The 22,715-nt window shown below is 40.4% G+C and overlaps 1 protein-coding gene across 1 annotated transcript in view; it reads left to right on the plus strand.

Moving 5' to 3' along the window:
- Positions 1-4,267: 4,267 nt before the first annotated feature.
- ipcef1 (interaction protein for cytohesin exchange factors 1) overlaps positions 4,268-22,715 on the plus strand; it is a 93,497-nt gene continuing 75,049 nt past the window's right edge. The window contains exon 1 of the mRNA XM_059986055.1: positions 4,268-4,485. Coding sequence (XP_059842038.1) covers positions 4,453-4,485 — 33 coding nt within the window. The 5' untranslated portion in view covers positions 4,268-4,452. The remainder of the gene's footprint in view (positions 4,486-22,715) is intronic.

The following is a 22,715-nucleotide window of genomic DNA, read 5'->3' on the forward strand; positions in this document are numbered from 1 at the left end:
TGTGGATTCCTGCAAGCTCGCCCCTAACGTCTTCGGCCCCTATCCCATTGCTAAAGTCATCAGCCCAGTAGCCGTCTATCTCGAGCTCCCCTGCACTCTCTGCCGCATTCATCCTATCTTCTATGTGTCGCACATCAAGCCTTTCATGAGCCACCCTCCCCTCCCTCATGCCTCATCAATGGGTCAGAGGCCTTCATGGTGCAAACCTGCTGGACCTTTGTCGCCAGGGCCGTGGTCTCCAGTACCTTGTGGACTGAGAGGGCTACAATCCTGAGGAGGGGTGCTGGGTCCCCACCCGTAACTGCCTGGACCCCTCTCTCATCAGGGACTTTCATCGCCAGCACCCAGCTTTACCTGTCAGTACCTCCAGTTGAACTCTGTCTTTTTGTGTGTTTTCCCCCTAGCTGTCAGTCTGTGGTTTTGTATTACCATGTCCTCCTGAACCCACTCCTGCTCTACTCCGTCCCCACACCACTGAGTACTCCATTTCTCATCTGTTTCTCATTATTACCTGTTTTGCTGCCACCTGTGTCTCATTGTGCTCCACCTATCATCTGCCTCTCTGCTTATTGCTCAGTGTATTTCTGTGGTAAACTATGTATACCTGTCTGGACTTGCCCCTCTGCCCCTTGCTCCTGTGGCTCCTCCCACAGACCCCAGTATAAAGTCGATTGGAGGCACTGCTCCTCCCTCAGTCTCCAAGATGTCGTGGTCCCTTTTGCTGCTAATAAGAGCCTATTGTTCACCTCCCGTCTCCGAGAGTTATTGATGGTGCATCAATTTCAGTCCTGTGTTTTCACCTGTTTGTTGCCACATTGTGCCAGTGAGTTTTCCTGAGCCTTTCCAGCATTTGTATCTGCACTCTGTCTGTCTATCCGTCTGAATATCGACTGTTTTCCGATACTGGGTTTTGGATTTCTCTGGATGTTTTGATCTCTGCCTGAACTTCGACGCTGGCTTTGCTTGTACCTCAGGATTTGTTACTCAATTAATATGACTGTGTGCACAGTACTGGTCTGCGATTGGATCCCAGCTCCAGCCACCTGGCAGTTATTTATTCAATTGGGTTTTCTTTATATAGTTTTTGGACTTACATGAAGACCTTATCACATTTTGGTCATATTTATGCAGAAATAGAGAAAATTCTATGTGGTTCACAAAGTTTCTAGCACCACTGTACATGGCTCCAACTTGAGGACTTCTACAGATATATTAAGAGCAAAAGAACAGCAACGGACTGAACCGGTCACCTGGAAGATCAGAGTGGGAATCTGCGCAGAGCCAAAAGAAATGGGAGAGATCTTAATTGATTTTTATGCATCTGTATTTACATGGGAGACAGACACAGAGTCTATCGAAGTGAAGCAAAGCAGCAGTCAAGTGAAGGGTCAGCAGCTTTAAATTCCTCTATTGTTATCTCAGAGGACCTGTCCTGGGCCCAGCATGTAAGAGCAATTACAAATAAAGAACAGCAGTGTCTCCACTTCCTTAAAATTTTGTGAAGATTTGGCATGACATCTAAAACTATGACAAACTTCTATTGATGTGTGGTGAAAAGTGTATTGACTGACTGCATCATGGCCTGGTATAGAAACACCAAAGCCCTTGAATGGAAAATCCCACTAACAGTAAGGGATTTTGCCCAGATAATGCCCTCCCTGCCACTGAGCACATCTACACAGAGTGCCAGCACGGGAAAGCAGGGTCCATCATCAGGGGCCCCCACCCAGGTCATGTTTTCTTCTCACTACTGCCATCAGGAAGAAGGTACAGGAGCCTCAGGGTTGACACCACCAGGTTCAAGAACAGTTATTACCCCTCAACTAACAGGCTCTTGAAACAGTGGGGATAACTTCATTCATCTTCACTTGCCCCATCACTGAACTGTTCCCACAACCTGTGGACTCACTTTCTTCACCTCACATTCTCGATATTTACTGTATATTTATTATTACTATCTATTTTTCTTTTTGTATTTGTAAAAGACAAAGATTGTTGTCTTTTGCATGCAGGGTGGCTGCCCTGTTGGTGCAGTCTTTCGTTGATTCTCTTGTGGTTATTAGATTTATTGAGTATGCCTGCAAGAAAATGAATCTCTGTGTTGTATATACTGAAATATATGTACTTTGATAATAAATTTATTTTGACCTTTGAACTTTGAGGGTGTAGAGGATAGTGAGGAAGACTATCAAAGCTTGCAATGGGACCAGCTGGAAGTATGAGATATGGGAGGACCAATAGGGCATGTCCTACTTGCTGAGTGGTAGAACACTAAGGTGTGCGGTAAAACAGAGGAACTAGATGCACAATTCCTTGAAAGTGGCATCACAGGTAGATAGAGTCACAGAGGCCTTCATAACTTAAAATATTGAGGTGGGATGTTATGTTGAAATTGTATGAGATGTTGCTGAGGTCTAATTTGGAGTGTTATCTGCAGTTTATTCATTTGCAGGAAACAGGAAAGATATCAATAAGATGGAAAGAGTACAGAGAAAATTTACTAGGACATTAGAGGGACTTGAGTAATTGGGACTGAGGTTGGATGAGACGATCACTAGAGTTCACGGGTTGAGGGTGAAATGTTGAAGTGGAACATGGAGGAGATCTTCACTCAGAGGGTGGTGAGAGTGTGGATGAGCTGCCAGTTGAAGTGGTGGGTGCGGGTTCAATTTCAACATTTAAGAGAAATTTGGATAGATACATGGAAGGGAATGATATGTGCACATTGAAGGGACTCAGCAGATTAATCTTTTGGCACAGACTAGTTGGACCAAAAGGATGTCTGAGTGTCATGTGTTGTACTGCTCTTAAGTGCATCATTGCATTTGAATACTTGTGCAATTATGCAGGAAATATTGTGAAGCATACTTGTGTAACCCAATACTTCTATCAAGCAAATACCAAAGAACCATGGATACTGGTAACACAGAGCAAAAGCAGAATTAATTTGAAGGGCCCAGACCCAAAACATTAACATGTAACTATCTTCACATGCATCTTTTAGTTACAAAGTTAAATAGTGGGTTTGAATAAGAAGTTAGGAGTTATTTTCTGACCTAGTTATTATTTATCCCTCATTATGAGAGTTTGCTGATTGGCTATCGTAGTGCCCTCTTAATATCAGTAATTATATTTAAGTACTTGTTATAAGATATTTAGACAACCTGAGGTGGTACAGAAATGCAAATTTTAACTTTTAAAATGGTAAATAATTTTTGTTAATTAAGGATTTAAGTCAAATAAAAATAGGTTTGTCACAAAAATTAAGGATTTTCAATCCTTACTTTGCAAATTTTCAGAATGTTGTATTTTTGTTATTTAAAATAAAAACACTTTAAAGCTTCTCCAGTTCACTTTTGCTCTCTTTGGTGTACAAGAATGATTTATTAATAATTAATATTTATTAACTTTTTAAGTACGTTGGTGCAGTTTTGTTTTGAATGCTTATTTTGAAGGGCTACCAATAAGCAGAAATGTTATATTTGTCATTGTGATCTGTGGACCTAGTGAGTTTCATAAGTTTCATAAGAAATTTATCACTTGTTGGACTAGAAGACACACATTTTATGCTGGGCATAGCTTGCACGTGTAATAGATCAGTCATTTTGTATCAGCTTGTGTGAATTGTGCTAACGATGCCTTCAAAATTTTCCCAGTGCTGCCCTGGCCTTCACTCTCACAAACTCTTGATGGGTATAAAAATAAAGTCTTTCAATACTGTTGATTTTCAATAACATCATTATTTAATGAAAGAGAATGAAATATGAGCTCTAATAAGCCTATAGTATGAACAGCCACAGTGAATTGTCCCTGCCTCCAACAGGGAAGTTTCTGAATGTCACATGATGATTGTTTAGCAAGTCCAACCACATTGGCATGTGCCACTTTCCCAGTTGTGACAGTAATACTTTAATTTCTGTCCAGTATATTATCACAGGTGCAGCTTCAAAGATAAGGTTCAAGCCAGCAACATCAAGTTCTGCATTTCAGAGCAGTTATTTTCCAAAGGGCAGTGGCAAAAGAATTCGGTAATTACTATAGGGAAGTAGGTACTCAAAGACATGTTACTACATGCTCTCCAAATTACGTTGCTGCACAATATTGAGGTTCTTAATAGATTTTCTACTTCCTGATTTGCAATAGCGCATCAAAGATAACCACTCAGATTACCATTAGCCACATGGTCTGATGCACTATTCCCATGGCATTAGTAAAGAGAAGTAGTAGAGCGGAGGCAGATTACTTGCGAAGTAACAGCTGTTTGATATGCAAGCTGGCCCTGAGCTGCTTGGTGTTCTAGAGAACCGATTTTTCTGTGCTCACTGAGTGTGCCATGATGTGACTTCCTTGTACCCTGGTCAATCTACCGACACAGGAAAAAAAATGTTCAGTTTTCAGGAGGAAACATTACAGATGAAACCCCATTACCCCATTTTCTGATGAGAATACAAAATGTGGGGCATGAAAACCCGACAACAGTCTGAGGTGAGTGTTAAATTCCATGCAAGAGATTTGCTATGAAGGCTTGCTGCATAAAGATGTTTTAATAGTTAATTAACGTAAGCCACAAGAGAACACCTGCATTAAAACTCTGGTTTTCCCCTGTATATTACTCAAATACTTCAAGGGAAGTACAGCAACTTAAGCTTGAAGAGGATGACTATATACTGTACTTGTGAAGTAAAACCTTGGTACATTTTGTTTATTAAAACTGCCTTAACCATTTTTTTTTGGTAGGATTCATATTTCTTTCCCACACTAAACTGATATTCTGCTCCCCCATTGTTTCTATGTGATAGCTGAAGCACTGGCTATAATCGCCCAGTTACCAATGACGCTAGAGTTGGCCTGTATTAACACACTGCTTTCATTTCAAGGGTACATCTAAAGGAAATTAAGTAGATAGGGATACAGTATGGCAGTAAAGAATAAACTGATCAGGGACAGAATGCGTACAGACTCTACATGGTGAATGTACTGTATTCCATTTCCTTTTAACCGTGAACATGTGTTTTAATTTTGGCAGTATAAAGATGGTACCTTTTCAGTCCTAGTAATATTTGAATGTCTTGTGTGCATCCAAATACATTCACGAGCAGATCCTTCTGGACCGTAGGCCATGGTTGGACTCTATTTTTGATATGTGTTGAAGTCTGCCAGTCAAATTTACCATAAATTAACTATATTATTTGTAGATTTCAGGCTTTTAGGATTTAGACATTGAAAACAACCTCAATGTTTTAATGGCAAATAAGCTATTAATTATAAAGATAATTTTGTTGATACTTTCAATATATCTTAAGACACATGGATTAATACTTATGCTGAAACGAAGAGGTAGGGGTCTGGCAACATGATGCCATGTCACATTTGTAAACTATTCAGAAAGTAATGAAGTAAGACTCAGAAATGTAAAGCAGCACAGTGACGGAGTGAGGAAAGCTGCAGCCTCCCCATTCAGCTTGCCACGTTTCATCTTGAATTCCGGTGCTAAGTGCATATGGTGGTTTTCACATTCTCCTTTTGAATATACCAGCTTCCCCCAGCATCCTAAGAACATGCAGATGACTATGAGTTGTCTCTATTGTGTTGCTGGAATTGGAATTGGTTTATTATTGGCACATGTACCAAGATACAGTGACAAACTAGACTTGCATACCATTCAGACAAATCAGATCAGTAGCCAGCGCATTGAGGTATAACAAGGTAAAATAATAGAAGTGGTAAGCAATAGGATGTACTTCATAATGAGGTAAGCTGTGAAGTCAAGAATATTAGGGAGCTATTTAATAGTCTTACAACAGAAGGTAGAATTTGTCCTTGAGCCAGGTAGTGAGGAGTGGATTCTGGGGGGGGGGGGGGGAGGAGATGATTGAGAGAAAAGGTTACAGGGAAAAAGAATCCCTCTGACCCTCAACACAGGTGCCCCTCTGGGCTGTGTACTAAGTCCCCTCCTTTACTCCCTGTATACCCATGACTGTGTCACCACCGACAGCTCCAATCTGCTAATTAAATTTGCTGATGACACTACACTGATTGGCATAATCCCAAATAATAATGAGGCAGCCTACAGCCTCTTTCAGCTCAAACAGTTAAAGAAGTTTGGTATGGCCCCCCCAAATCATGAGAACTTTCCATAGGGGCACAACTGAGAACATCCTGACTGGCTGCATCACTGCCTGGTGTGGGAACTGTACTTCCCTCAATCACAGGGCTCTGCAGAGAGTGGTGTGGACAGCCCAGCGCATCTGTAAGTGTGAGCTTCCCACCATTTAAGACATTTACAAAGACAGGTGTGCAAAAAGGGCCCGAAGGATCATTGGGGACCTGAGTCATCCCAACCACAAACTGTTCCAGCTGCTACCATCCAGGAAATGGTACCACAGCATTAAAGCCAGGACCAACAGGTTCCGGGACAGCTTCTTCCACCAGGCCATCAGACTGCTTAATTCATGCTGATGCAACTCTATTTCTATGTTATATTGACTATCCTGTTGTACATAATATTTATTATACATTGCACATTTAGCTGGAGACGTAACATAAAGATTTTTACTCCTCATGTATATGAAGGATGCAAGTAATAACGTCAATTCAATAATGGGATAGCCACATGATACAGGACTGAAAGGGCATGCGTCCTACAGAAACATGGAAAACTGCTTTGTAATTAGAATGGAATGTGTCATGTTTAATTGAGTCACACTTTATGAGGAAGTACTTGATGGATGAAGTAGACTGCAGACATGTCTGGAATTCCTCAAAGCCTTTGAATATGGCAAAATGGAGAGATGCAGTAAAGATTAAGACTTGAGGTAATATGATGGAATAAACAGAGAGATCATTTAAAATACAATCAAAACCAAAGGAGAGCTTTTTGTTTGTCTCAACATATTTATTAGATATTTCAGTCTTACCACAAACAATTATGAACATGGGATTATATATCACAAATTAAAGGCAATTATAAGAAGTAAATCACAACTGCGAATTACTAAAGAGCTTAGAGTGACTAAATACTGATTTGTAGAAATTTCAAAGAGTCTCTGAGAAGAGTCCATTATTCCTGCAATTATTCCCTCCCACTGACAGACCCATTTGGTCCAACTCTCATCTTTGCTTCAAGGAATGCAAACCAGTTGTGTTCTTCATTCTATTGCAAATATCTTACACCTCTCCTCCATCTCCCCACTCTTTACCACTAATAATGAGAAGTTTATCACTATCTGAGACCATATATTCAGCTGCTTCTACCTGTTCTCTTCTGCTGTCAATTGTCTGATGCAACCTTAAGTTCTAACCCTGAAAATACAAATTCCCTTACTTTTCTGAAATTCCCATTCTCATAGCTGAATTTCCATTCACAATCCCTCTGTGTTTGTAAAAAATTCTGTTCTTTGAGACAGTCCTTTCTCCAATACCGACTTTTTTTGCTTCACTCTTCGAATGATTCCCCTTCACACCTCTGTCCTCATCAGCAGATGTTCCATCTCCAATCTCATCAAAATCCTTCAATGTACTTTGCTTTCCAAATGTATGCTCATCTTGTCTGCAGAGTCTTAATTGTTACTTGGAGGACTTTATGAATTGGAATGAGCATGCTGGTTTCTCATTGAAGCAGAGAAGTAATTAAAATAGTTCACACGAGGATCTGCAGATGCTGGCAACCTTTTGCGATGCACCCATAATGTTGGAGAAACTCAGCAAGTCAGGTGCAGCTTTGGAAGGGAATAAACAGTTGATGTTTTGACCCTTCATCTGGCCTGGAAAGGAAAGGGTCAGAATGCAGAATAAGAAGGTGAGAGAGGGGAAGGAGTACAAGCTAGCAAATGATTGGTGAGACCAAATGAGAGGAAGGCAGGTGGGGAAGGGGTGTTGACCTAACAAGTTGAGAGGTGATAGGTAAAAGAGGTAAAGGGCTGAAGAGGAAGGAATCTAATAGCGAGGACAGTAGACCATGGAGGAAAAGGAAGGAGGGGAGAACTTAAATAGTTAAAATCATTTAACAACTATGTCAAAGTGTGCGCACTGGAGTATGACAAGTATACAAGTTAATACATGTACTTTAACAAATCCTATGCTGTTGCTTTTATTAAGGCAAGTGAGACTAGCATTGTAAAGATTGGCATGAGAGATAGAATGAATTATTTTGCAAAGGTGGATCCCTTTAATGGTCATAAAGTTCAACTGCTAAGTAAGCAAAAGCTTATGTATATAGTCATTCAGAGTATCACCTGGTCTTGGAACTTCGCAACTTGTTTTACCTAGGATACCGCAGAAAGATCTAGCATTTTAACATTTGTTCATTCCCGTGACTGAGAGACTCTACGAAGGATGAAATATCTGTTTACTGCAAATACAATTTTGGAATTTTTTAAAATGTGTATTTAATGAGTAATTTTGGTAATATGGGTATGTGAAATCTAAGTATTATGAACAGAGTAGTTGGCAAAAACCATGCACAGGGCAAATAGAAGAATGGTTGTGGATGAATCTGGAACAAGTGCATTGAGCATACTGTTAAAACATGGTGCATTTCATTTTGTGATGGCTTGATGTTTATCTCAGGGTGGACTTGGCCTGGAAGTTGATCTTTTTCTCATCCAATTTTAAAAAAAGAAATAAATTGGTTTGTGTATGAGAAAACTTAATTATAGTTCTATTAAATTAGAAAGATTTCACCCTAACCTGATATAGAAAGAATATATCAAAAAGGAAATATCTGAAGTGAAAAGCAAAATTCCTACATAACCTAAATAAATTTGAAAATAAGTTATGGATTACTCTTGCTTTAAAAGTAGTTGGCAAAATGTACTGTTATTTAAGAAATAGCTTTATAATTGATAAATATTTATTTTTAAATTGTGAACTGTTCCATCACTACTTACATCATTCTTCAAGCCTAACTTAGTTCCAAGCACAATTTTACCACAATGGCCTCTAATATTCCACAACCCCAATACCTAGCTTCATTCAGAAGTCTGCTTTCATTATCCAATTATGCATCGTCTTGAACGTGAATCTTCTTTCTGCTTGCTGACATGGATTCCTCTGGAACAAAATTTAGTTAAATGAAAAACACCTTTGATGGATCTGTTACATCACTGGTCTTGTAAGACCCTTCGAGCACCTTGCTATGTTAAAGGCAGTACCGTTGTCCTACAGCAGTTGGTCACCAATAGTTAGGACCCTTGGTCTTGGTCGAAACATGGACCAGAAAGCTAAATTCCAAATATGAGGTGAGAGCACCCTTTATATAATTTGACAGCATTTGAACACATGGTGGACGTGGTTGAATTAAATATAATGGAAGTGAGGAGAAAAATACTCCAGTAGTTAAGAGTCATACTTCACAGAAGGAAGATGGTTGTGGTTGTTAGAGCGTGATGCACCATCAATAACACTCAGAAATGGGAGGCAAATGATAGGCTTTTATTAGCTGCAAACGTGACCACAACATCTTGGAGACTGAGGGAGGAGCTATGCCTCCAATCGCCTTTATACAGAGGTCTGTGGGAGGAGTCACAGGAGCAGTCAGCAGGGGGTGTGTCCAGACAGATATACACATAGTTTACCACAGAGGGCAATTATCCCAGCTTCATGGCATTAATATAGAGTTCTAGGCAATGTCCATCTTCAGCTGCTTCATCAACCTTCTTTCCATCATGATGTTAGAAGTGGGGATGATCACAGATTGCATGAAGTTCAATTCTATTCACAACTGCTCAATAAATGAAGCAGCCCATGCCTGCCTATAACAAAAGCAGAATAACATTTGTTTATGGGTTGACAAATGGTCGGTAACATTTGCTCCATTACAATGGCAGGCAATGACCTTTTCCAATAAGAATGAATCAAGGCATCTACTCTTAACCTGAAATGGAATTCTCAGAATAGATTGGATGCTGGTTGTCCTATGGTAAATGATTCTGTCAGCCTCTCGCCATTTTCATGGGTAGCTACTGGAAAACCCACTTTTTGCAACACATGGAGTGAAGGTACTTGATGAAGCAGTTCCCTTATCTACGTCAGGTCCCACCGGCCATGCTGGGAGCTCTGGATGCAATAGATGACACTGATAGACTAGCAGGAGATATGTTGCCTCACCTGGAAGGACTATTGTTGATGAGGGAGGAGGTAGGGGGCAGGTATAGCACTTGGCACTCATGCAGGGTTAAGTGACAGGAGGGAGATCAGTGGGGAGGGATGAGTGGACAAGGGAGTCAAATAGAGTTTGTACTCTTCAGCTTGCCCTGAAAGATTTCCACAGCCCTGTACAAAAGGATGAAGTTGCTGAGTGCAGCAGAAAGCATCACAAAATACCCCATGCCATTTGTAGATGAGTACAATAAGTTATTATTGTCAACAGCAGCTGCCCTGGGAAGAAGAGGAGGGTGGGCCTGCTCAGAAACCGTGGGCTTATATTTGTAATATGTCAAAGGCAGCCCTGTCTTAATGAACTTCAGGGGCTGCAACAGTGGCTACATTACTGACCAGCAGTCAGAGTTCATGACTTGATCCAGAAACTTAGTTGGAATCCCATTATTAAAGCTGGAACTTTAAATGTAAGTAATTTAAATCTGTAATCACCAGCAAGTCTTGTCAATAGTAATCATGAAACTACTGAATTATTGTACCAACCTTACTAATTTTAGCATGCCCTCAGGGAATGAAATCTGCTGTCCCTCTCTGATTGGTTTATTAGGTGACTGCAGACTACAAGTATCTCCTCCCCCACCTGCTGCCCCCTCCCCACCCCCCCATCTTCAGACACTACCCCAATTCAGAGGCAACTGGAGACAATTAAGACTGGTAAATAAGAGAATAGCTACAGAGAAAGGATTCCAGAGTGATGGTTTCAGGCAGTCAAGTGAGCAACAAAAAGTTGTTGCCAAAAAGTATCCCTTTTGCAAATTTGACCAGTTTGGTTGTAAATGACTTGTATTGAATCTAAAAGGCTAGCATGAGCAGGTTTGGCCAAAAGTTGTTTACCTTATGCAATCAATGGGGTTCAGAGTAGAATGAAGATAAAACAACGTGAAAACTTGGAGAAGAAACTTGGTTCTGAAGAGATATTGAGGCTCTGGTTAAGAATAAAAAGGAGGCGCATAGCTGGTCAGAACAAATGAGGTGCTTATGGAGTATAAGAAATGCAAGAGAATGCTTAGGAAAGAAATCAGGGGGGCTAAAAGAAGGCATGAAGTTATACTTGTAGACAAGGTGAGGAGAATCTAAGGGATTCTACAGATATGTTAAGAGCAAAAGAATTGCAAGGGACAAAATACTTACTCTGAAAGATCAGAACGGTAATCCATGTGTGGAGCAAAATCATTTGGGGAGATCTTAAATAATTTTTTTGCATCTGTATTTACTCAAGGGATGGACACAGAATCTATACGTGAGGTAAAGCAGCATCAATTTCATGGATCCTATACAGATTGCAGAGGAGAAAGTGTTTGCTGTCCTGAGGCAAGTCAAGGTGGATAAATCCACAGGGCTTGACAAGCTGTTCCCTCAAACCTGGCAGGAGGCAAGTGCAGAAAGCGTTGGTCACCTAGCAGAGAAAATTAAATTGTCCCTAGTGACAGGAGAGGTACCAGACGACTGGAGGATAGCCAATGTTGTTCGGCTGTTTAAGAAAGGGTCCAAACATAAACCAGGAAATTACAAGCCGGTGAGTCGGACATCAGTTGTGGGCGAGTTATTTGAAGGTATTCTAAGTGACTGGATATATTAGCATCTGGATAGAGATGGACTGATTAAGGATAGTCAGCATGGCTTTGTGCACGGTAGGTCAGCTCTAGCCAATCTTAGAGTTTTTCAAGGAAGTTGCCAGGAAAGTGGATGAAGGCAAGGCAGCGGATGTTGTCTACATGAACTGCAGCAAGATACTTGACAAGGTCATGCATGGGAGGTTGGTCAAGAAAGTTCAATCGTTTGACATTCATGATGAGCTACTAAATTGTATTGGACATTGGCTTTGTGGGAGAAGCCAGAGAGTGGTTGCCTCTCTGACTGGAAGCCCAGGACCAGTGGAATGCTACAGGGATCAGTGCTGGGTCCATTGTTGTTTGTCTATACCAATGATCTGGATAATAATGTGGTTAACTGGATCAGCAAATTTGTGGATGACTCCAAGATTGGTAGTGGATAGTGAGGATGACTATTATGGCTTGCAGAGGGATCTGGATCAGCTGGAAAAATGGGCTGATAAACAGCAGGTGGAATTTAATGCCAGGGCAGGGCTTACACAGTGAATGGTAGGGCACTGAGGAGTGTGGAAGAACAAAAGGATCTGGGAATACAGGTCCATCATTTATTGAAAGTGGCATCACAGGGAGATAAGGACTTAAAGAAAGCTTTTGGCACATTGGCCTTCATAAATGAATGTACTGAGTACAGAGGATGAGAGGTTATGTTGAAGCTGTCTAAGACATTGGTAAAGCCTAATTTGAAATATTGTGTGCAGTTTTGGTCACCTACCGACAGGAAAGATGTAAATCAGGTTGAAAGGGTACCAAGAAAATATACAAGGATGTTGTCAGGTCTGGAGGACCTAAGGAAAGATTGAATATGTTAGGACTTTATTAATTAGAAAGTAGAAGATTGAGAGGATATTTGATAGAGGTATACAAAATCTTGAAGGGTATAGATAGTGTAAATGTAAGCAGGTTTTTTTCCATTGAGGTTGGGTGGTACTACAACCAGAAGTCATGGGTTAAGGGTGAAAGATGAGAAGATTAAGGGGAACATGAGAGGAAACCTTCTTTTCACTCAGATGGTGAGACTGTAGACTGAGCTGCCTGCAAAAAAATGGTGCATGCGAGCTCTGTTTCAACATTTAAGCCGTGTGGATAAGTACATGTATGGAGGGATAAGGTCCTGGTGCAGGTCGATGAGTGCAGGCCGATTAATTGGTTTTGTCATGGTCTAGATGGGCCAAAGAGCCTAGTTCTGTGCTGGTACTTCTCTATGACTCTAAGTGAATAAAAATGTTTCAAAGTCCCATTTTCGAATTGACTCACATTTGCCACTTCCCTCCCACCTCTTAGATCGCGCAGGGCTGCATTTTTTTAGATCATTTCTCCTGAAATTCTGCCTTTCAATGCCTGTTAGTTTGTCAATGTTTTCACTCACGGAGGGGTGGCAGGATTAAAGGGAGAAAGTGCACAGCAGGACAAGAGCCTCTTTTAATGTGACTGAGCTTTGCACTGAGGGCAGAATGGATTTGGATCCCATCTGCTAGATTAATCTGATACAGGGAGAAGCAAATCCTAACGCTCAGGATTTGGAAGTAACCCCATGGGATGGGAACAGAGAAGTACATACTGACTCCTCCAATGGGTTAAACTAGTACTGCAATAGAAATCCATGATCCTTCCATATTTATTGATATTTAAATATGAAGGGGATTCTTTAGGCAAAATTAAATGCCTTAGCCATAAACAAAATAACATTGTTCAAATTCTCATATTTACTCTGAGTCCTTTCTTCCTTTATGTATGACAAATCTCCCCACCCATCAGGTCCTGTGTCACCACTATGGATTTAATATATATTTACTCTCGGTGAAGTAAAACATCTTGTTTGAGCCTTGAAGAAAACTCTTAGTTCTTCCTCAACAGCTGAGTAATTATAATAATTCTGTTTTTGGAGTGGATGGTATTTGTGGATCGCTGTTTGGCATGATGATGTTTACTAGTAAGGACTAAAATAGCTATTGGAACTAAGCATGTATTACACTTCTGACTGAATAAAACAAGAAAATGCTTGAGACTCTCATCAGTTCAGGCAGCACCTGTGGAAAGAGAAACAGAGTTCATGCTTCAGGTCCGAAACACTTTGTCAGGACTGGGAGAGAGGTAAGGTTATAAAGATTAGCTTTATTTGTCACGTGTACATTGAAACATACTGTGAAATATGTAATTTGTAAAGAAGGTTGCAAAGAAGGTAGCAGGAGGGATGGAAAAGACAGATTATCTGTGGTAGTGTTGGATCTGGAAATACTATTGTCCAGAAAGTCGGAAGTCAAGGATGAGGCGCAAAAAGAAAGAGTCTGGAGCCAAGGACTGGAGGCCCGGAGGCCTGTTCTGGGGCTGGAAGCCTGTCTGTGTGTATGAGTGTGGTGGGGAGGGCAGTGAGAAAGGGGTTTGGTTTGTTGGTGTTTTCTTCTGTTGTTATAACTGTTGCAGCTATGTTGTTCTGTGAACATTGTGGGTAAGCTATGTGGGCACCAAAATGTGTGGCAACTTGTGCACGCTGTCTCCAGCACATCCTAGTTGAGCTGGGTGTAAACACAAATGACACATTTCACTGTATGTTTTAATGTACATTTGTTAAATAAATCAAAATCTGAAATTGTGTGATTACAATTGTTTTATTAGATGTTTATAAAAAAGAAATAACAGTAAAGCACAGCAGCAGGTAACTAACTGTAAATGTAACCAACTCATGGTCATCCTTATGCTAAAAACTAGCTCAAACAAGGACAGCTTTGATTTGATTGACATCTCAGGCTTACAGACCAAGGAAGTACAAAAACACAGAACAAGCTATACTACAAAAGATTGAAAATCCGCTGAACATTTACAGGCCAATAGAAGATTATACAAACATACAAGCAAGCATAAAGAAAGTTAATCTACAGTTATGAGGGGTATAGAAAGAGCAAATGTGAACAGGCTTTTAACATTGAGGTTGGGTGAGACTAGAACTAGAGGTCATAAGCCATCAGTGAAAGCTGAAATATTTAAAAGGATCATGAGAGGGAACTCGTTCACTCAGAGGGTGGTGAGGGTGTGGAACGAGCTGCCAGCAGAGGTAGTGGGTGCAGTTTCAATTTCAACGTTTAAGAAAAATATGGCTAAGTCTGCAGATGGGAGGTGGATGCAGGGCTATAGTCCAGATTCGGGTTGATGGGACGAGGCTGAATCATAGTTCAGCACAGATGAGACAGGCTGAAAGGCCTGTTTGTGTGCTGTAGGACTCTAAGACAATAAAAATAAGAATTTAGACCCTAATCCAACAATTGGGTGAGAGAGCAGATCTCCACATTTAGACAATAACTACAGTTGTTTGTGTTTCTAACAGCAGAGCTCTGGGACAGGACCAGCAGGACATGCTGAACAAATGGAAAGAGGAGAATTCGTCCTCTAGGAGATCAAAGTGGTAACTTATCCACAGAGCCAACAGAGATGGGGGGAGATCTTCAATGGATTTTTAGCATCTATATTTACTCAGGAGATGGACACAGAGTCTAGATGTCAGTCAGTGCAGCACTGAGGTCATGGACCCTATACAGATTAAGGAGGAGGAGGTGTGAGCTGTCTTGAGGCAAATTAAGGTGGATAAATCCCCAGGGCCTGACAATGTGCTTTATTGGGCCCTGGCAGAGATATTTAAAACTTCCTTCAACTGAAGGATAGCTCAAGTTGTTCTGTTGTTTAAGAAAGGCTCTGGTAATAAGACAGGAAATTATAGGCTGGCTAGCCTCACATCAGCTGTGGGAAAGTTATTGGAAAGTGTTCTAAGCAACTGGATATATAAGTATTTGGTTACACTTGGACTGATTAGGGGTAGTCAACATGGCTTGGTGTATGGTAGGTCGTGCCTAACAAATCTTACAGAGTTTTTTGAGGAAGTTACCAGGAAAGCTGATGAAGGTAAGGCAGTGGATGTTGTCTACATGGACTTTGGCAAGGCCTTTGATATGATCCAGCATGGGAGGTTGGTCAAGACGGTTCAGTCAGCTGGCATTCAAGAGGAGGTGATAAATTGGATTATAGATTGCCTTCATGCAAGCAGCCAGAGAGTGGTTGTAGATAGTTGCCTCTCTGACTGAAGACAGCAGGATCTGGACCAGGTGGTGAAATGGACTGAAAGATGGTGGATGGTATTTAATGCAGACAAGTGTGAGGTTTTGCACTTTGGGAGGGCAAGCCAGTGTAGTCTTTAACATGCTGAGTGGTAGGGCACTGAGGAATGCAGTAGAACAGAGGGATTCCTTGAAAATGGTTTAACAGACAGATAGTTTCATAAAGGAAGCTTTCGGCACATTGGCCTTTATAAATTGATGTATTGAGTACAGGAGTTGGGATGTTAGGTTGAAATTGTATAAGATGTTGGTGAGGCCTAATTTGGAGTATTGTGTTCCGTTTTGGTCACCTACCTACAGGGAAGATACTGTATAAATAAGTTTGAAAGCGTGCAGAGAAAATTTATAAGGATGTTGCTGCTGGGACTTGAGGACATGAATTATAGGGAAAGGTTGAATAGTTTGGGACTTTTTTCCCCCTAGAACACAGAAGATCAATTCAGAGATTTGATACACATATATAAAATTATGAGGGGTATAAATGGAATAAGTGCAAGCAGGCTTTTTCCGCTGAGGTTAGGTGAGACTACAACCAGAGGTTAAGGGTGAAAGGCAAAATGTTGAAGGAGACCTTGAGGGGAAACCTCTTCACTCAGAGGGTGTTGGAGTGTGGAACGAGCTACTAGCAAAGGCAGTGGATGCAGGTTCAATTTCAACATTTAAGATAAATTTGGGTAGGTGCATGGATGGGGGGGTATGGAAGCTATGGTCTGGGTGTAGGTCAATGGGTCTAAGCAGATTAATGGTTTGGCAAGGACTAGATAAGCCAAAAAGCCTGATTCTCTGCTGCAGAGTTCTGACTACATAAGTCTATAACGGAGCCAGTGTCATGGATTGTAGACTTTGACCAGAAATGGACAATTCTCAGATAGGTTGAGTTACCCAAAGTTAATACTTTAGATATTGAGTCAAAAAAAAACGTGAAGTGCTTGCTCTGACTGGGCAAATTGAAAAGCAATAATTGCATAGCCCCTCCAGGGCTACTTGCATAAATATTAATAGTTTGAACTGCCTGGACCATGGGTTCCCAACCTGGGGTCCACATACACTTTGGTTAACGGTAGGAGCCATGATGAAAAAGATTGTGAGCCCCTGGCCTAGACAATGAGTACAGGCGGGAGTCATTTTCTCCCTGCATCGTAAAGTTAGTAGTCTCTTCCTCAGCCTCTGAAATTTTGCTCTTGTGTCCAGATTTGGACTGTGCCTTTACACAAACACATTTGTATTTGCTGATCTAGACAGGCCCCTTCTTTATTTTTTATAGTGCAACTCAGAGTTGCATGTAAAATACATTGTTCCTTTGGGAAAAAAATCATTTTAAGGCAAAAATTTAAGGCCACAGTGATCCAAGATAAAGGCTTTATCCACTGAGCTTGCAGTGTGTCCCAGACTAAGAGGAATCTAGGGCTTAGAGAGTGAGCTCAGTGTTACATGAGTCAATTGAGACATAACTGATGCAGCAGGTGCACACATCATGAGGCAATGAAACCACACATTATTCAAACTTCCTGTTATATTGCAAGATGTACTTCCCTTTTCTCTTCATGGGATTTATAACCATCCTAAGTTATCGCTATAATCTTAGTAAGATTAAAGTTGCCTTTTATAAATTCTAACTGTACCAAACTTATTTTCTGTGCGCCAACTTTCACTTGGAATATTTGCTAGTGAAGTGCAATTTGACAGACTCCCAATGTAATTATTCATTGTATCTGCTGGTGCACAATTCAACTTGGAGGCTGCGAGGTATGAATTGTCGTGGTCTTAAGATTGTCCATCAACTCCTGGAGCTAAAGGTGTTTCTCCTGGATTCAGCTGCTAATCATCTCAGAATAAGTAAAGCTTCCCTTGAACACTTGCACTTTATCGGCTGATGCCTTGTGCAACAAAATCCATGCTGTTCCTAGCCTCTTTCTGCCAAGAAAATCACAGTTTCTGTGCCGTTTCTCACTCTGATGGTCAATAATCAAGCAAACAAGTTAACAATGACAATTAATTTAGGCTTCATTATTTTTGCTCAGCTCTATATCACTTAATAAAGGTATTTTCTTAAGCTATTAGTAGTCCAGCCATAGAACCACCGGAATATTTTATTTTATATAAAACTGCTTCTTCCACAGCCTTTTCTCCAAATGGGCATCCTGTTATTTGCTAGTGTTTCGTGGCACTTTGATATTGCCACTTATTGAAACAAACAAGTGGTAGAACCCCGTAGTGACAGCAGTAAAGCCTCACCAAACACGAGACTGTGATACAACACAGTAGAAGTAATGTCACATGGTACACTCAATTCTTCAACACACATTTACACTGCTTTCCCATTTAAAATAGAAGTAACCCTATACAAACCAAGAGCTATTAGAATACGCCAGTAAAATAAAACAATTGATGAATTATAGAGAAACATATATGTCCATAGTTATATACTCTCTTCATTTTTCATTTTCTCAAAGCTTTGAAATAGAATAAACTTCCGAACATTTCTGAATCAGTCATTTCAGGCACAAGTGTGTCCAGTGGATCATTTCTCCAGAGAGGACTCAAACCCATCTGGTCACACACCCTCTTCAGCAATTGTTGACTCAACATATTCTAAATATTGGTGTATTCCACATTCTGAACATCAACTGCTCACGTAAAACCTAGCGGCAGCTATATCAGTAGTTACATTTAACCTTTATATTTGGTGCTTTCCCGGAACAGTGAACTAATTCACAACTATTTCGGAAGGCTCTCCATTTTTGAACTTTCCCTTGCTCCCCATCCTGCCGTGTGACTCCTACTTTGAACTCCCAGAGTTACTGGGTATTTCTTCTGCCCAGCTGTTTCTTTAGAAATCATGAAGTCACTTCCCGGACTCTCTGCGAGGCTTCCAGTCTTGCTGTGACAGTTTTGCATCAGCAGGCAGTACAGTGTCCAACATTAGTGTGACACTCATCACTGAATTTTCAGTGACTGAACAGCCTCCACGTTCCAGTGGAGCCCTGTCCATATTTCCTTATGAAATAGAAGGAGGATATTCAGCCCATCAAGTGCATGCCATATCAGTGTCATCTATTCCCCACAACCTATCTTGCCTACATCCCCCCGCCCCATTCTATCAGGGCAATTTACAGCAGCCAGTTAACCTGATTTCCTCCCACATTGAGATGTGGGTATCTGTTTACAAGCTCACTTGAACGTTAAGTCCAATACATCAAGCAGACTTTGAATTCTCAGTCCGGACACTAAATGAATCAGCAGATCAGATTGAGGTAGGCCTGAAAATTACACCCTTTGGACTGATCAGTATTCATGAATGATTCGTTTGTACATAGCAAATTTACAGCTTTAGAAATTCTTTAATGGTGTCACATTAAAATGTCTCTTCAGTCTAATTCAATAAAAGGCCCGAGCTGTAACTCCGCATGCCGATCGGCTCAACCTAGTCCAAATCACTAGCATCAAAACTGTTTTCCTTTGTTCAGATCTAGCTCCGCTATTCGTTTTGCCTGGAACCTGCTCATCGCAGTTTACCTGCTGAAATGTTTCATGATAGAAGTGTACTCTGCCCTAAACATCTCTCTAGCAAAATAAATCTTATTAGATGTATTGGGCATGGCTTGGCCTTCATGGCCAAGAGAGATGAGGAGGGATACTTCATGACACAGAATATTAATTTCATTCTCCTTCACTACAATTAATGATCTTCACCTGCTAGTCTGTTTACATCTCGCTGTTGAGTGGACAAAGAACAAATAGTGTTGGTACATACTGATATAACTTTTAAAAAAAATATCACATAGAAACTAATCAAAACCCATTATAGAGTAAGTACATATGCAGATATGAAACTGGTTTTGGGCGGTAACAACCACATTAGCTACTAAAGGACTTACTGCTTACTGCTTCTTAATGACGTAATTTTGCAGAGTGATGAATGTAATTGAAACCTATTTCTTAAAAAAAAGGAAGATTGTGCCACTCACATTCATGCAACATGCACACACATTCATCCTTACCTCTGCCCTCCCCCTTGCTTGACACATTATTCTTGTTTGTGGCAATGCCCTGACATTTCCCCCAACTCTCAGCCAACTGATCCTACCCATGCTTTAGGTTCAGTCCTTGATAGCACCTCTGTCTTGATGCCCAGCCACTCATCAGGAACAATGGGAAGTGGGCCGTACTAAGGGGAAAATTGGCATTGAGACGGTAAACTGACAGATAAGATGAACAGTTGTTTTCTAGGATGGAGGAAAGCTCACAGTGGTCCTTCATCATCAATCTGATATTTTTATTCATTGTTAAGGATCTGGGCATTCCTGGAAAGGCCAGCATTTTATCGCCCATCCCTAATTCCATATGACACAGCAGAATTAGGCCATTTGGCCCATCGTGTCTGCTCTGCTCTGTTAGACAACCTTCTATTATTGCTGGTACCTTTCCTACAATACCATGGGATCCAATCTTGCTTAGCAGCAACATTAGACCATAACACGTGGGAGAATAATTAGGCCATTTGGCCCAACAGGTCTGCTCCACTATTTAATCACGACTGATCCTTTTCTCCCCTCCTCAGCCCCTCTCCCCAGCCTTCTCCCCATAACCTTTGATGCCATGTCTAATCAAGAACCTATCAAGCTCTACCTTAAATACACCCAAACGACCTGACCTCCACAGTTGCCTATGGTAATACATTCCACAAATTCACCACCCTCTGGCTAAAGAAATTTCTCTGTATCTCTGCTTTAAATGGATGCCCCTCTATCCTGCGGCTGTGCCCTCTTGTCCTAGACTCCTCCAGATGGGAAAAGTCCTTTCCACATCTACTCTGTCTAGGCCTTTCTACCTTCAAAATATTATTCCACACTTGCATAGAGTAGTTGAATTAAGATGCAGGGTTGACTTTTTAAATGTGTAATCAGTTATTTTAATGTCACTGCAGAATAAATAATGTGAAAAATGAATTTTTAACAATTCATACACAGCAAAATCCTTAGAATCAATTTTTGACTATTAGTGTCCATCTTAAGGTCTTTGGTATTCTATTGCTGATGAAAATATTTGAAGCAGCCTTTCTATTGGAATAAAACCAACAGAACAAACAGTATAAATGGAAGGTGCAATGTCAGTTGATTGGGGATTTATCAAAGAGTGACAATGATTTGACATTTATAAATCAGAAATAACAAACTAGAAGTAAACTTAATAGAAAAGATTATGTCAGTGCCACACGTAGTCCAATATTTCATATTGTCAGATACAACTCTATTAAGGCAGATGTCAAGGTTAATATGTACTGAGCATTCCAACCACCAGGAGGAGACCCACACCATAGAGAGAAGTTTAATGTTGTTGCCTCTCAGTATTTAGTCATCTTCAACGATTAGTGAGTCTGGGATATTGAAGTTTTTACTGTAAATTGCCTGCTGATTTTGTTAATGCATCTCGCCAGGCTTGCTCTGAAGCAGTGTCAGATGGTAACCTGCGTAGTGGAGAGGAGGTAAGTTCTTTACTGAAGTGTGATAATTTGTTTACTTCTTTGTTGAGAGGGTTTGTGCAGCACTACTCAAGATATGTCAAAATCTGTTTTTGGAAGATTTAATTATTTCCAATTAAAATATCTGGACAAACAGAAAGGGACAGCATCCATTCTTTTCTCTCTATTTTTATCACTGGAATGGTCTTAAGGACACTGCAAAAAGAGTATATATCTTAGGGGAATATAAGTTTCTGCTGCATTTTCTGATGTGTTAGTTTCTCTTGTGAAGTATAGAACAATGATCTTATCCCTGACTTTCGTAATCGTCTTTTGCTTTCAGCCAACTATTTTTTTAAATCTTTACCCAAATACTGGACCCAACAAATGTAAGCTGGGAGACAGCTCTGAAAAGCACCCCATTCTATCTTCAAGTTTGACTTTAACTTTGTCATTTCAGTATCCTGGTGATCCCCGTGATTGAGTTATTGCCTCTCTTTATCACATGCTCCCATGCATAATTAATATTTCATTTCACTTTGAGCAGGTTTAATTTAATGTTCACTTTCTCATGTTTTTTCAGAGAATTGTGGCCTAGCACCTAGAAATTCTCACTTATTTCTGATTCTTAAACTATCCATCACAAGGTTATTAGGTTTGTTCCGAGTCTTGCACTTTTTAGTGCTCAGGACATGCATCCAGAAGGTATTGGTAAGAGCTGGTAGGTGGGACTTGCTTACATCTGACTTGATGGTGGTCATAAAAGGTTGTTTCCTAACTTTCTATTTTCTCTCTTTTATTTTTCCTGATATTTCTGTATATCTTTTTGCCGTCCCGCTCTTTGCTGTCCATAAACTTAATGTACGTTGTCGATCTTGTTTTCTTTAATTGGCTGCTTCTTGCTCTTCAGTAGTATACAGAACATGTTTTCTGTATTTTATTGGTCTACCGTCGTTTCCATAATTTTGTTTCAATTCAATTACTTTAATATCACTGTATTCTGGTTTCTAACTTTGATATTTGTGACCTCTTTGATCTTTCTCTTCAGCCTTATAGCATGGCGATTGTTAATAATTAAATGTCCCACTCTGCCTTTCATTTTTGTATTTTATTATTATTTTACAGCTTGTGTTGTACATGTTCCTTGCATTGGTTCAATCGTTTGTCATTTATTTCTGATGTTTCCACTATCCTAAAACTTTGAAGACCTATAAATAGATCTTTTTATTCTTCTGCTTAAAGCACTTGACCCACAGTAGTTTTGTTGGAGCCTATCTAATGTCACAGTTCCCTCTTTTTCCATTATAGCTGGAGTGTTCTATAAGATAGATCCTCTTCTTCCCACACAAATTTTGCACATATCTTCTTCATTAGCGAGCT

The sequence above is a fragment of the Hypanus sabinus genome, chromosome 12 (genome assembly GCF_030144855.1).
Source record: "Hypanus sabinus isolate sHypSab1 chromosome 12, sHypSab1.hap1, whole genome shotgun sequence".
Lineage (NCBI taxonomy): Eukaryota > Metazoa > Chordata > Chondrichthyes > Myliobatiformes > Dasyatidae > Hypanus > Hypanus sabinus.